The sequence below is a fragment of the Carassius carassius genome, chromosome 5 (assembly GCF_963082965.1).
Source record: "Carassius carassius chromosome 5, fCarCar2.1, whole genome shotgun sequence".
In the NCBI taxonomy this organism is placed as follows: Eukaryota; Metazoa; Chordata; class Actinopteri; order Cypriniformes; family Cyprinidae; genus Carassius; species Carassius carassius.
Genome location: NC_081759.1, coordinates 28,332,853 through 28,347,667, shown reverse-complemented (window position 1 = coordinate 28,347,667; position 14,815 = coordinate 28,332,853). Strand labels below are relative to the sequence as shown.

The 14,815-nt window shown below is 38.4% G+C and overlaps 1 protein-coding gene and 1 long non-coding RNA gene across 3 annotated transcripts; both read right to left on the bottom strand.

The window, feature by feature from the left end:
• Positions 1 to 1,587: 1,587 nt before the first annotated feature.
• LOC132140392 (uncharacterized) lies at positions 1,588 to 1,899 on the bottom strand. The gene is made up of 2 exons (XR_009433791.1): positions 1,861 to 1,899; positions 1,588 to 1,830 (listed from the first exon to the last, which is right to left on the bottom strand). It is a non-coding gene; the product is annotated as an uncharacterized LOC132140392 (long non-coding RNA).
• A 2,413-nt stretch (positions 1,900 to 4,312) lies between these two features.
• Positions 4,313 to 14,770, bottom strand: LOC132141155 (rho GTPase-activating protein 35-like). 2 transcript variants are annotated; one of them, XM_059550435.1, is made up of 7 exons: positions 13,671 to 14,770; positions 6,585 to 10,553; positions 6,273 to 6,414; positions 5,781 to 5,858; positions 5,353 to 5,484; positions 5,079 to 5,184; positions 4,313 to 4,984 (listed from the first exon to the last, which is right to left on the bottom strand). In XM_059550435.1, exons 2-7 carry the CDS (start codon positions 10,314 to 10,316, stop codon positions 4,618 to 4,620), a joined length of 4,557 nt encoding a protein of 1,518 aa, XP_059406418.1. In that variant the 5' UTR covers positions 10,317 to 10,553; positions 13,671 to 14,770; the 3' UTR covers positions 4,313 to 4,617. The 2 variants fall into 2 exon arrangements, with proteins under 2 accessions (XP_059406418.1, XP_059406419.1); XM_059550436.1 differs by having other exon boundaries at positions 13,897 to 14,770.
• Positions 14,771 to 14,815: the final 45 nt, after the last annotated feature.

Genomic DNA, 14,815 nt, shown 5'->3' with positions numbered 1-14,815 from the left:
TTAAAATGAATGCATTTGACAAGATAAGGATTAACAGGAATAATTCACATTAGTTCAGCCCCATCTGGGCTCTCCTGATTGAAATACAGACTGTGCTCAGATTCTGAGACTTTTGGTTCCATGACAGGAAAATGGTGATAAAACCTATATTTTGGTTCAACATTGACTACAGACAAGGAAAAAACAAAACAATAGCTTTGTTACTGTACACTAGTGGTACAGTTGAAAGATTGTGATCCTTTTTCAAAAGATATATTAGAAGGCATTTTTATTCCCCGAATGCAAGCTTTTTCAAATTAAAAAATCTTTTTAAAAATAAAAATGGACTTTAATCATTCTGAGGTTGAAGTTTTTCTAATTCTGTGTAACAATGTCAAACCAAAACATATGTAGTTTAAAAAAAAAAAAGAGTAAACTTACAACTTTTCATTTTATACACTTTATAACCTCATATGTGATTATTATAAACAGGGGCGCTGCACAAGATCCCGGGCCCTGTGCATAGGCAGTCCTAATGGCCCCCCCTCCCCTTGAAAATATATATTCCAGACTTTTCAAGGGCCCTCTCTTCCTTTGGGGCCCTGGTAATCAGTACTGGTTTTACCCCCAGTCCAGCGCCCCTGATTATAAATATGATATAATAATAATAATATAATAATAATCTGAGACGTCTGTTTTCATGACCTCTTTTTGAATACAACAGTAGGTTTAAAAATACACAGTGGCATCATCTATTTAGACAGATAAATATAAATTGGAATATTCCACAATATTATTGGTTATGAACAAATAAATATTTGGTGAGCAAAAAAAGAATGTATGTCTTATCAACCCCAAACATTTGAACTGTAGTATATAACCAGTATTAATGACAAAATATTCAGTCTACACAATATAAAGCATGTCTAAAATAAGCTCACTAAGAAACACAAAAATTGAGAACATTATGCATGTAACAAAATTGATGAATTGTTTCTTCTCATTTATTTAAAGCCCTCCTGACCCTCCATCATCACAAGATCATTTTATTTTTTCCATTATAATTAAATACATATTTTCAATCAGACTCATATTCTGAATATCGAAACCAGCAAAAGCCTCCCTGTATAGATCTTGGGTCATGCATGCTATTATACAAGCCTAACACCATAAAAAAAGAAGCTTAAATAAGAAGCAAGAGACTAAGCACCAAGACTTTTTTCTTTTGTTCATATACGAAAGAAACAACAGGTTAGATGACAGTCAGCTAAAAGGCAGTGTGTTTTGCACTAACACACACCAGGCCACCACTACAGTGATTCTGAAATGTCCTTCATTTGAGAGGTACAAACAATACCAAGTGAGTCACATTTACGTATTTCCGATGCCACCTTACAACCTTTTTTCTCTCAAAGGTTGTTTTTTTTCCCAACATGAAAGGAAATTAGACCAACTACTCACAGCAGAGAGATAGCTGCTCTGTTAATTAATAGAAACTAAAGGCACCAGGAAATGGATGAAACAAAGTGGTAGTTGTGTGTGTGTGTGTGTGTGTGTCAGTGGTTAAGAGTGTATACCTTCTCCCACAAACTAGCCCAGATACAAAAATCAAATATCTATGAAGTTTTTCTCTTTAATGAATATTTTCAGTCATGTAACTGGGCTGTTCAAGCTGATTTTTGAAAACATTCTTTCATGCGCTCATACATTTAATAAACACACGTTCTGATTAACTTATGGCCACAAGAGGGTAGCAGAACATTCATTTACAAAGATCAAGAGTTGTTGAATTATATTGGACTGACCCTTCATCTAACTTGCATTCAGAGGGTACAACTGATTTGGGTAAACCTTTTGCTAAATATAGTTTTTTTTCTGAACTTAAAATTACATCATAGAGTCTGTAGAGAATTTCATCTCAATCATCCTGATTAATTCATGTTACAGTTACAGTATTTAAAAGTGTGAGAAATTTCATGTGAGTTTATATTGGAAAATAAACAGATCAGAATTTTCAAAACTGTCACATACAACCCAGAATTTTGACTAATGTTTACTAAGCAGTTTCTAGGCAAAGTTTATTAGTAAACTCAGCAGGTCAGGTGCCATGAGGCGCACTTTCACACATTTTGATTGTTTAAATGACTCAATGTTGCACCATCACAACTAATCAGGGCTTCTTCTTTTCTTTTTTCACCAGTAATCCAAAATCTGGCTTTAACACAATGCAACAATGGACAGAGATACGCAAGTTGTCATACTCAGACTTTTAGGAGAAAATCAAAATACAAAAGTAAAATCCAAAGAAGTTCTACTTCTACAAACACTTCCACTGAACAGAATGTTTTGTGGCACTCTTAAAGGGCCTCAAATCTTTTAACCATTATGATAACCATCACAGTTATCCATCAACAAATTAGCTCGAAGAAAAATTGCATTCTTACAAGTATAACACACAGAGATGGCTGTATCAACATCTGGACTAGTTGCTAATTCAAGAGTTTTCAAGCAGTTTGCTGGAAATCTCTATATGAAAGGAAAATATTACACTTCCAGTAAATGGGAATAGGGATTCCTTCAGTTTTTTTCAGCCTGGTAGAAAAGCAGCAAAAACACAGAATGAGGAGGATCTTGAACAAAAGTGTTGTCTAATAATCAAAGATTTGGCATATGGGCTATCTGTCAAGTATTTGAGTTGAATCTGACATACTCAACCCCAACCCGTCATCAAAATATGTACACCTGGTGTTGAACCCTCATCAGCCACATTGCACTACTTTGGTACTTCAGCTTTTCTACCTTAGCTGGATAGAAAAAGGAAGTGGCATGTCAAGCAAAATATGTTTAGGAATAATGTTCTTCACATCAGAAGCTTTGTGGTTTAAGAGAAAAAAATAAGGTAATATATATATATATATATACAATCTACACGTTCGATGAATCCTTGTATCATTATACATCATGGATTTGTCCCGAACAATTTAACAGAGCATGGAGAAAGTAGAAGTAGAAGAGGCAAATCGTGTCATTCCAATCCAGTCACATGAAGACGGCAATGGAAAAAAAGGTGAATTAAGGTCCATGTTACTCAAACTTCAGACTGTACAAGAGGTCCAAAAACATACTAATAGAGGACAAAAAACATACTAATATGAATGCAGAATCATCAAGAGTAAACTTCAGTCCAGGATTAGGCTTGATCTGTGACCACTCTACATTCACCTTGAAAATCCATTTTTTTTTTTTTTAACACAATGGCAAAAATGGGAACCAATTATTACTCAGGGTCGCAGTTCACAAGAGGTCTATATAAAATAAGAAAAAAAAAGTGCTTTAGATTATTAAGTAAAAGCAATGAAGTTCATAAAACAGTCAAACTGGGCATCATTAAAAGACCTTCAAAGTGTTTTTTGATTTTATTTTTTTAAATCTTGAGTCCAAAATAAAGGTGTGAGGGTTTTGAATTGCTGACTCAGAGTCTAGTGTTTAAGGGTCAGAGTAAATCTGCAGTCTCAGTGATCTTGAGCCCCACACCAGCGCTAACTGGAAGTGCTTTCCCTAAAACCACGTAATATCGCTGCTATTTAAATCCCAGCCTTCAAAAAAAAGGGTATGTATGCTCCCAATAGGTGAATTTATGAGCAAAGATCCACAGGAGACACTCAGCAAAGCAAATCCTCATCAACATTACCTTCTAGCCTATGAGGTGTCAGAACTTCAAGTCTTTAAAGCAAGGAATAAAAACATCCTCTGAAATCCATGGTCTATTTAAAGTTCATATAAAAAAATAGGCATAGGGTAGAAACCAATAATGACAGCCAGGTAAAGTGGTGAATATGGTTGCTGCTAAAGTGATTTCATTCATTTTCTTCAAATAAAGATAAAGAGAGAGAGGAAGAGAAAGTTGAAGTTAATTCTATTATTCTCCCAAAATGTTTTTTAAAGATGAAAGGCTGAAAAATTTGTAAGTGCTTCATGGTTTCCTCTACAGTGTCCTCTATACCACAGATCCATATAGAGATGTAAAGAGAGTGAGCAGGAGAGAAAAGAGCAGGTACTGTTGTAAAATGAAATGTAAATGCCTTCTACTGAAAGAAGAAAACAGGAAAATCCTTCAAAACCTTTTGTATCCTTCTTGATTAGAACATCTATATTCACTCTCTAGAAAATAACACCACCCCCTTTCTGAAATAAACTACATGAAGGGCAGTGCTGAGATGGTGACCGAAGTCTTTGTAGGTTACGCCCTTTAAAAATAATTTTTAACAGACCTTCATTTTGTATGTGATATGTGTTAATAACTGTAGATAAGGATGCTCTGTACAACAAATAGTTTAGATATAAACCTAAATCAAGGTAGTCAAGGTTTATGGTACATTAAAAATTACAGACGTTTGTTAGAACTAAATTCGGCAGAAAGGTGGATTTCCAGGTGCATGACTGAGAGCTCAGAACAATTTTTTTTTTTACATACAACACAGACCTAAACAAGCTACATGTTTTAGAGGCTTTTAGATGTGTGTGCAGAGCAAGTATGTAGATGTGTATGCATGCATTTCAAGTGTGTGTGTGTGTGTGTGCAAGCAAGTGTTTGTGTGTGTAGTTTACTAAATAACGGGCCACGTGATTTTCCCAATCTCACAGTGTTTGTGGTTCTCCAGGGGCCGTGTGTGGGCTCTGGGGGGGAGAATGTGGTGGGGATTGCAGAAGTGGGGTAAAATGTGGGGTTGGAGGGCAATAAGAAGGGGCGGTTGTGGGGGATGGGGGAAATCCAGAGGGCACCAGTGGTCCAGGGGGTCCGAAGGGGCCAGTGGGAGACTCAGCAGGAGGCTGGTTGTAAAAGAAGAAAGCACATTGATGGATGAATGTCTCGATGATTGTCTGGTAGGTGCGTGTGGCTGTCAGAGCATCCATAGAGGTGAAATCTGGCCGCATCAGTGTTGGCCAGAAACAGATGGAGAGATTCTCACTGGTCATTAAGTTGACTCTGTTCCACTGACTAACCCTGAGAGGGAGAGAAAGAAAAACAGAGATTTGATATCTCTTCCTTTTTAACTGATCTCCAATAGTTAGCAACTGCAGGTGGTTTTCAAACTCACTTGTTTAGATGGCTCATTACATATTTGAAGACATCAAAATTCTCCCTGGGAAATCGTCTTAACACATCCTTCATTGTGTGAAGCCTCTGTTCTCGATCATTAATTTCTATGTGCAAAAAATTCAAAACTGGATTATTCCACAGGTTTAGACAGGCATGGTGTTATGGATGTCATAACATCCAATTTTGCTGCCTCTGCATGAAACACTTTCAAATTAATTTACAATATTATATTCTTCACAAAAGCATTTATAGAATGCTGGGTTAAATCTTACTGAAAGCTTCTACCAGCTCCTCCTGTGAACTATAAGGAACCAGAGGCTCAGGCAGCTCAGAGAAGAAACTTTTCATTGCTGCTGCAACTGTATTCACAGCGAAGTCCTTCTCAACAAGGTCCAGATTGTGGTCTAAGAGGAATGAAAAATTAATAAATGAACAAAAATGAGAGCGGTAAAATGAGGGAAGCAAGAAAGGAATCAAAGAAGAACATGAGCAGTAGAGCTTATCCATCAATATGATTGTGTGTATGTGTGTGTGGAAATAAAACACAAAATATATTTTACATTAAAAGCTTGTACATCCTGTCAACATGCACTCATAAAAACTATATGTAACAATACGCGCCTTAACACCATAAGACAATCCACCAACATACCAACAACTGTAACCAGCAACAATTTTTTGGTAATTCTTCTGAACTTACCCTGTTCAAACTGTCTCTGCATGCTTTCTATCTCCGCCTTATTCCCACTTACCCTGTAGATACCCTCTGTTGTCAGACCTGAAAGAGAGAGTGTTGATTAACAAGATCATTTTAATGTACATCATCTTTCTATGACTCATTGTAAGCATTTTAAGAAATTAAGTACTAATCACTGCCAGAACACTTTTTGAAGTGTTGAAGATAATTCTACAAACTGCTACTGTCTTTCTGGCTGTTAAAAATGCTTAAAAGAAAAAGAAAAAAATCATATTAATATGGTTGTACAATCTTCATTGTCAGACCATAACTGAAACCCATTTAGGAAAATAGTGAAATGTGTGGAAAACTATGCTGTGGTGTGATTTATGACAGCTACATCCCATTAAGCATCTAATTTTAACTGGACACTGCAATAATGATAAGCTTACATGGTTCCCTATGCATAACTGTTATGGGCTAAGTATGATTGTGAAACAGGAGCTGAAAATGTACCTGTGGCCTCAATATAACGAATACACTTGTCAATGAAAACTGGAATAGGTCGTTCAAGGGAAACCACACTGACCAAGGGCACCCCAAAGTAGTTACTCTCCACAGGCTTAGAGATAGAATGACGAGGCTTTGGTCTTGTTTTCTGCCAAACAGCAAGACAAATACAGCTTATTTGACAACAACAAGAAAATTAGCATGGTTTTGACTCCTTAATGAAGCCTCTAATAACAGTAATTCAATTAAATATTACAATGTTAAAACGAACATACTTTTTTAAAAGCCATGTAAAATTAGTAAATATATCAATCTTACTTTGCCTGGTCTGCGAAGACTTTTCAATATGTTCCTTTTTTTGGGATCTTCTCCTTCTTCATTGAGTATGTCTGCCTTTAGTCCTGAAACATCATCATCTTTTGACCTTGAGAGAGTGCCAATCTCATCATCGCTACCAATGGAAAAACTAGTGCGGAAACTGCTGAACTTCCCCAGACGTTTGGAACGATCACGGTAGAGACGTGGCTTCACCCGTGCAGCTGAGAACTTGCGACGTCTCTCCAATGAGCTGCCGTCCCCTTCACTGTCTGAACCATTGCCTCCTCCATTAGAGTGGATCCGATTGGAATTGCGGATGGTAATAATTTTGCCCTGTGTGCTGTCATGTGGCACAGAATATATGCTGTCCTCATAGCTGGGGCGGGGTTTAGAGACCGCATCCATTGGCTCAGCGTAGTCTGAAGGATCATAATCTCCTGCTAGAGGCCACGCCACATTGGATGTAAGGGAACGGCGATGGCTGACCGCATCCACATACGGATTAAAATTTGGTTTTCTAAGGTCAAATGTGACACTAGGTTTGGGTCTTACTTGTGGAGGAACTTTATTATTTAGCTTGTTCTCAAAGGTGCTAAGGTCAGATATCACAGAGAATGTGTCACCTGAGTCCAGGTCAGGCAATTTGAATCCACCGTGAGAGGTGAGTGTGCCATCATGGTAAGGCGGGGAAGCTTCCATATCTTCCTCAGAATCTAACAGCATTGTTACAGGGCTTGAGGAGCCACAGTGTGGTGAATACACATTCTCATTTGTGCTACTGGCTTCTGTGACATTTTCATACATATGACTGGCCTCAACAATAGTTCTTTTTTCGAATACCTCTGTGAAAAATTGTTCCAAAAGGTCTAGTTTTTGTAGTGCTCCAACAACTCCTCCAGTGCCACAGACAATACTGCAAAACCGTCCCTCAAGTTCACGGGCCAGTTCTTCACCTTGGACTAGCAACTCATGAGCAGACTCACAGTCCAGAAGCTCAGTCCGGGTTTCCCCCACTGCAAGCAGCTGAACTGGGACAATATCCTGAACCTCACACAAAAAGGCACACAGGGTTTCGAAAGAAGCCTTGCGGCTAGCAGAGTATACAGCAATGTAGCCATGCACCAGCCGACTCTTACGAGTGGCAAAAGAAGCGTGGTATGACATTAGAGACAGTTCAATTGTATGCTTGTGACCACCAATTGTTTGTTCTAGCAGAACTGAAGTGCCACTTGTCTGAGGAGAGGTCGGCTTGCAATGATGAGGAACCAGGAATGGTGCAAGGAGTTGATCAATGTCATAGGAGTCTCCACACATTAGGCACATGACAATACGCAATTCAGCCTCTGGACTGTGATCCTGCTGTAATTCTCGAATACATGGAGGCAGCGTAGGTGCAGGAGGAGAACAGCTACGAAATGTAGAAGTCCTCTTTGTTTCAAGTAGAACCTTCAAGACCTGATTGATCTGCTTTTCATTTACATTTCGCCCATAGCCAGTACCTGGGGAGGCAGGTTCCATGTAGTTACACTGCAGCTTTATAGCTACCTGCTGACCCTGTGAGATTAATGCTTGAGCAGTCTCATTACCAATGTCACCCAGTCCTCCAACACCTCTTTTGGTTACTAGTAAGAGTGACAGGGGAAGCTGGGCCATATGGTTGTCCCTTCTGCCAAGTGTGGACTCTCGCAACTTCTCAATACTTTCGACAACGTATGACAAGGATTCTTTTGAATTGTACAAACACAGGCATCCATGGGGAGTAAATGTGGATGTATGAAATGAATTGACAGGAAGTCTAACATTACCCTCAATGGGTCGAAGTACAAGCTCATACATTCTACTTTCAAGCATATAATGATCGTCATTGGTACACAATGCCCGAATCTCATTGGCTAATTCTCTGGCAAGACCATCTTTGCCCAGTATAACAAGATTGATCCTATCTACCTTTCCATCAAACATATTGGACTTTCCAAAGGAAGGGTATTGTGCAGGAAAGCACAAAGCTAGTATTTGCTCAATTTTGTTATCAATACAGTGTGGGCAGTTCGGACATGTTTCCTTTGTAGGGTGATACACAAAATGGATGTGTTTCAGCACTAAAGCATCCCTTTCGGCTTGTAATTTCTGAAGGGCCTTGAAGCGTTGTTCTTCACCTAACACTTCTTGAATTGCTCCCATCTTCTCTTTACTAGGTTTGGCATCTACTTCAAGTTCATAGAAGAGCTCGGAGTACTCCAGCAAAAGCTCCTGAAAATCCTCTTTTGCCCTGTCGATGATTGCTTTCTGGTGCCGGTTATAAATGTCCAAATATTCTGGCTCCTCAAGCCACTGGTAGAAGTCTTCATTCATGATGAAGCTTCGGGCCTCCTCCCAGGGTTTGCCAGGGGTAACAAAAGGTGATGATGCTAATTTTGCTTTGAACTCATGACGCATATGGGCACGCCTGCATTCGTTGCGCAAGTGTTCAAGGTGTGCATCAAAGATTATTTCAGCAGCCGTGGTGTCTAGCACATCAAAGGGGATACGCTCATCCTCCATGTTGTCAAGATGTGGTGTGTCCTCCCATGGAGCATCGTCCAGTACCACAAACCAATGATCAAAGTCTTTTTTAGACTCAAGCACCTTCTGGACCCCAGACCAGCTCAAATGCTCGATTTCATCCAACTCGGACACTAAGCTGCTCAAGGCGAGTGGAAGAGCGCTCAAGTATGCTTTGCGACGCCTTTCAATGTGTTCCTGTTTTAGCCTGTGAATGTGTTGTTGAAATAGCTTCTTAGCCTTACCCGTACCTTCTAAAAATACATACTCCTTGTATTCAGGTAAAGTCTGCATTCGTCGGCTAATGTTGGGCCATGTTTCATTGTGATTTTTCACAATGTGGTTTACTAACCACTCATAGCGGTCCTTTGCAGAAGCAATTAGTTGACTCTGGTTTTTCAGTGCCTCAAAGTAAGGTATGATCTTGAGCTTACCTCTACCCTTATCAACGAGCTGTATCAAGGTAAGGAAAGCTAAATCAACATTGACGTTGGACCGTGCCGACGTTTCAACAACCTGCAAGTTCTTTTTTGTAATGGCAAAGGTATGGGAGTCCTTGATGTATCGCTCCACACCCTCATCACACTTAGTGAGAGCCAGTACAATAGGCTTTTTTGTCTTGCTTAAGTGATTGAACAAGTTGGTGACAAATTTCATTTGATCATCAAAGCTGCGGTTCATACCACGACTGACATCAACACAAAGCAGAAAGCCATCCACCTGCAACTTGCCTTCAGGCATCTGCTTCTGTTCAAAGTCTTGCTCCAGTCCCAACTGATCAGTGCAGAAGTACATAAGTTTTTCAGCAGAAGCCAGTTTGGTTGAGGCAGCTCTTTTGATGTAGGGCTGTAAGGCTGTGCTGCGATGGGGCTGGAACGTCTGGTCATCAATGAATTCAGTCTGCTCCACCACATGCATTCTGCAGTCTGCACCATCTTCCAAAACTCTCCCCACCTCTCCCCAGAACAGGAAGTGGTCATTGTTGACAACCCGGCCACCGAAGTCACTTGTACTGAGCACAGAAGTGTGATCAAGGTGGAAGTCATCCGCACTAGGACGGACAAAGCGGTTACAAAGGCATGATTTGCCAACTCCACATTGCCCCTTCTCTTTCTCAGTTCCCGACAGGCCAACAACAACTAGGTTGTAGATAGGCATTCGGGATTCTTGCTTTTTAGCCATCATTGTCATACACAGGCATTCATCTTGCCATGCCCCAAAGGATGACAGAGGCAGACTCTTTAAAATGTGTCCATAAAAGGTTGAAGTTTGAAGTAAGGCCCTATATTTGATTTACAATTTAAGATTTAGTTCTGAGGTTTCAGTCATCCTTTCAGGTCAAGAAAACTGCTTGTATGTTCTGCCCATATTAGAGGGTACTAATAAGAGATGAGACAGGAAGAGGCAGAAGCAGGAATTGGGGCTAGCCTAAATGAGAAAAAGAGGGAGAAAGAACAAACAAACCAATTATCAGCAAAATTGTGTGCTTTGTTTGCAGAAAAGGCAAATTTTAAAGCATTTTAACCTACTTGATGAGTTCCCACAGATATTAAAACGATATTCAATTCACACAGTATAATCCCACATTAAACAATAAATCCCTTATTGTAACTAGCAAATTACATAAATACATTTCAATATGTTTCTAATAATGTTACTTCAATCATTTTAAATTATATTCTAAACAAACATTAAAATAAGAATCACAATTATAATCAAAAAAGCAAAAGTTATGATTATGGATTTCTAGCAATAAAAGACTGATGTTCTATACTAGCAATCCTACACAACTATGTAAACACTACAAAAATAATAATAATAATAAAATAAAAATACAGTGGTCACTGTAAACATTTGAAGTGGATCAAAACCTTTCATCAAAGTTCTTGTCTTAGGACAGCTTCGATAAACTTTTTTGATCCACTTCAAATGTTGACTCCTGTAGTTATAGTACTATAGTACTATAGAATTGTTCACTTTACAGTCCTTTATAATCATCTATTAACAATTGGTTTCATGATGTGCTTTGAATTTGAACACTGAATTTAAAGACTGTTTGCTAGTTTCTGGTTATTTTGTGTTTAGTTTTTGCAAGTTGCCCAATTTCCAAAACAACACTTCAAACTTCAAATGGTTATTATTTAAATGGCCACATTGCTTGCATACACAGCAGGCATAAGCAATAATTCCAGCATGTTATTAATCCACTGTTATCCTTAGCTAGTGCTAGTGTTGCTATTTAAAGACATAGGAAATTCCTGATTAGTTCATTTGCAGGAAATAAGTCTTCTGTCGTCTGAAGTAGTCTCTTCACATCTCAAAGTTCAATACTGTAAATAAAATACCAAGGCTCCCTTATTCTTACAACCCAAACCATATTAATGACAACTTTTACAATATTTCATTATCTGAATGTCACTGGTGCTTGTCAGTTTAACTTTCAATTCCAAAACATTGCCAGGGTGTTACTAGATGATTTTCAAGACATTATGAGCTTTTCGTAAAGCATTGCTATGTGGTTGTTAAATCATTCAAGTTTCTATGATATTCCGATTGTAAATATTAATTACACAATACTACATACAAAATACTAAGGTACAATATAATAAATACATAAAACTTTACAGTATAGGTAATTACTTCCCCAGTGAACCATAGCACTAAGTGTCAAACAGTTAACCTATATTTTCAAAGTATTTTATGAGCATAAAATAATAGCAGCACATTTAAACAAATACGAACTAGTGAATACAATATTAACAGAATTTAATGATTTATTTCTTTAATCATCTCTGTATTATTTCAAACACAATAGCACACCCACAATTCCATCATTTTTGCACTTATATGTCATTCCGAACCCATATGGCTGTCTTTAATCATGAAATACAAAGGGGGAACTTTTAAATAATGTAGTTGATTGCTCTTTTCCATGCAATTACAATGAATGTGGACTGGTGCTTTCAAGCTTCAGAAAAGCACAAAAAAGCTTCATAAGAGCATCTTAAGTGGCTGATGTGATATGTCTTCTAAAGCCATTTGATACCTTTATTTGAAAAAAGGAACCAGAATTTAAGTTGTTGTTTTAAGTTGTTACTTTCATGTTACTTTTTTGCTTCTCTGTAGCTTGACAGCCCCAGTCCTCCTTCACACTTTCATTATACTGAAAAGAGTGGGCAGAATATTCTTAAATTCTTTGTGTTCCACAAAAAAAAACATTCTCACAGAATTTTTTGGTGAATTAACTGTTATTTAAGGGCATTGTCACATGCAGTTGTGGAAACCAGTATTAACTGTATGCATATTGTAATTAAGACAATTTATTGGGGGACATTTTAACATTTTCAAAGAATGTATTCATTAAAGATAAAAATAAAGACAAATACTTTGACAACAATTCTTGCACTTTACCGCAAAAACAAAGGCATACACAGTATTTATGTTGTTGTTTTGTTAAAAAAAATATATTCATCACTTAATTAGAGCCGTACCAAATACAATAAAAAACATAATTTTTGGCTATTAAAAATGTTTTCTACAGCTATTCCTGGACAATGTGTTACTCCTGCTTCCTTTTAGTGGTACAGACACACAGGAAATGTTTTGCTGGTGAATCCTCATGCAATATCTGGTGTTGTAGACTTAAAAACATAAATACAGACTGTCTGACTACAGAGCTCAAAGCAGGCGATCCACAGGCGGGTCAGGTGCAGTCCAAGTGGGTGCTAGCGACAATACTGCCTGATTGCTACATGATATCAGAGTCTACCAGCTGTTTAGACTTACCTTCAACACACACCAAGACACACGACACCAAGACTAAAACTTTCTGTAGCCCACTGTGTTGTTAGAAAATGTATGGCTTGAATATACATCAAGCACTGTCGTGGTTGTATGTGCATGGCAAAATAAAGACATCCTATGGCACACTCTAAAAGCAAAATACACATGTTAAGTTCTAAACCCTAAAAAATACAACTGCTAAAGGATTCACTCCCAAAGCCTAGGCCCAGCATAGCCTAAGCATGAAAGCTAAGTAATGGGGATGTCATGGTTCAGAACTGCTTTCTATGAGCGGCTCAGCTGTCTCTGTGCTGCTGCATCATAAATTACACACTCAACTGTCTTTGACATTTTCCTCACGTATTTAAATCAGAGTATGCAGTTATTATAATAAATTAGCGCGACTCATCTACGTTGGTGTATTCTACAATGCAGCGTTACATAGAGACTAACAAGGTGCACATCACGTGCGAACATAGTCTGCCCATTTATAACATTCTGGGATTATTAGAGTGCAGGATAAATCCGTTTTTTCCGTGCAACCAAGGCGCTGCCTGCACAATAGACAGCACTCACTTGTATTAGTAGTAGCCTAGATACAATTTCCCTTCTGTAGCTACTACTCCACTCCATATTTAAAGATATTCGATTTATAGGTTTCTTAAACGACTGAAAACTGTTACGTAAGTGACACGGTCTACTTTGCTCGTTAATACTTGTTTTAATGAAACACCGGGGTTAATACACACATAGCTTACATACCAGTGCCTTTCTCCGTCCTCCCTTTCCCTTCTCAACCCCTTCTCCCTCGTCCAGGCCAGCGCAAGAGTGCTTACAACCGGCTCGGTCAGTGTTGTTGGAAACCAGAAATAAAGGAAAACAAAAGACTACGTAAAAAGCCGAGGACGTTAAATTCGGTGGGGGCTGTTTGATTGTGGCTTGACAGACTTGCAGTTTCCAAAGGGTATTTTTGTCAGGCGCAACTCACTGATCTCGCGTTCGCATAGAAACGGCTGTTGAAAATCTACCGATGGCTAAACGTATCCAAACAAAGAAATGTCCTTTTCCAGTCGTTTCCGTGCAGAATTTTTTTTTTAAATTATTATTATTATTTGTTCCTCTGGCCTAAGTACGTTGGTTTTGATCTGTTATAATGCCCTTTGTTGTGGCCATAAAATCCTGATTTCACCGTTTGCAGACGGCATGCAGCGATGCCCTTACAATCAGGCACAACATCCAGTTTTTCGTAGCCAAATCACGAGCGATCTTGGCCACGCATGTCTTTAAATGTTACGATATATAAACATTGTGCGTGAGGGTGAAAGTGGTTGTCCAAGCCTCCCAATAATGGCGGTCCTTACGCCAGAGCCCAACTCCGAGTCTGCCCTCTTTCGCTCTCCTTTTTTGAGAATAAAAGAGGTTTACTGAAACAGCCGAGACTCGCCCAGTGGCGCATGGACAACAGCACAGCGCTGAGCCAATTACAAGAGCCGACGAGCTCTAGCGCGCGCGGACGCAGGCCCGATCTAAAGGCGAAGCAGCATCCTTTCAAAGACAGAGTTGTTGCAGATTATTGGGATCGTATATATAGTTCTAAAAATAACTTTGTGAAGCAGTATCTTAAAATATAATGCGTCTGAGTTTAACACGTGAGTGTATACGTCAAGATTTTGATGTATAGCCTAAATCTGACGCTACAATCAGGGATTGGCAGTATTTTAAATACATGTATTTGTACTATTTTGTATTTAAATACAGTCAATATTAATATTTTTGTAGTTTCAAAATACATAAATACTTTTTGCCAGTCAACCTATTTATTAGACTGCTGATTTCCTGTATCAACAATTATACAAAATACTAAAAAACAAAAATTACTAAGATTAAATGTATTTAAATACAAAATA

What these genes read in the sequence shown, in the direction of transcription:
- LOC132141155 (XM_059550435.1), bottom strand. Translation starts at nt 10,316, where the DNA reads ATGACAATGATGGCTAAAAAGCAAGAATCCCGAATGCCTATCTACAAC. An exon ending in GCAGAGACAGTTTGAACAGG is followed by an intron (nt 5,485 to 5,780) that starts GTAAGTTCAGAA and finishes CATTCCTCTTAG; the next exon opens with ACCACAATCTGGACCTTGTT. An exon ending in GGAGCTGGTAGAAGCTTTCA is followed by an intron (nt 5,185 to 5,352) that starts GTAAGATTTAAC and finishes TTTTGCACATAG; the next exon opens with AAATTAATGATCGAGAACAG.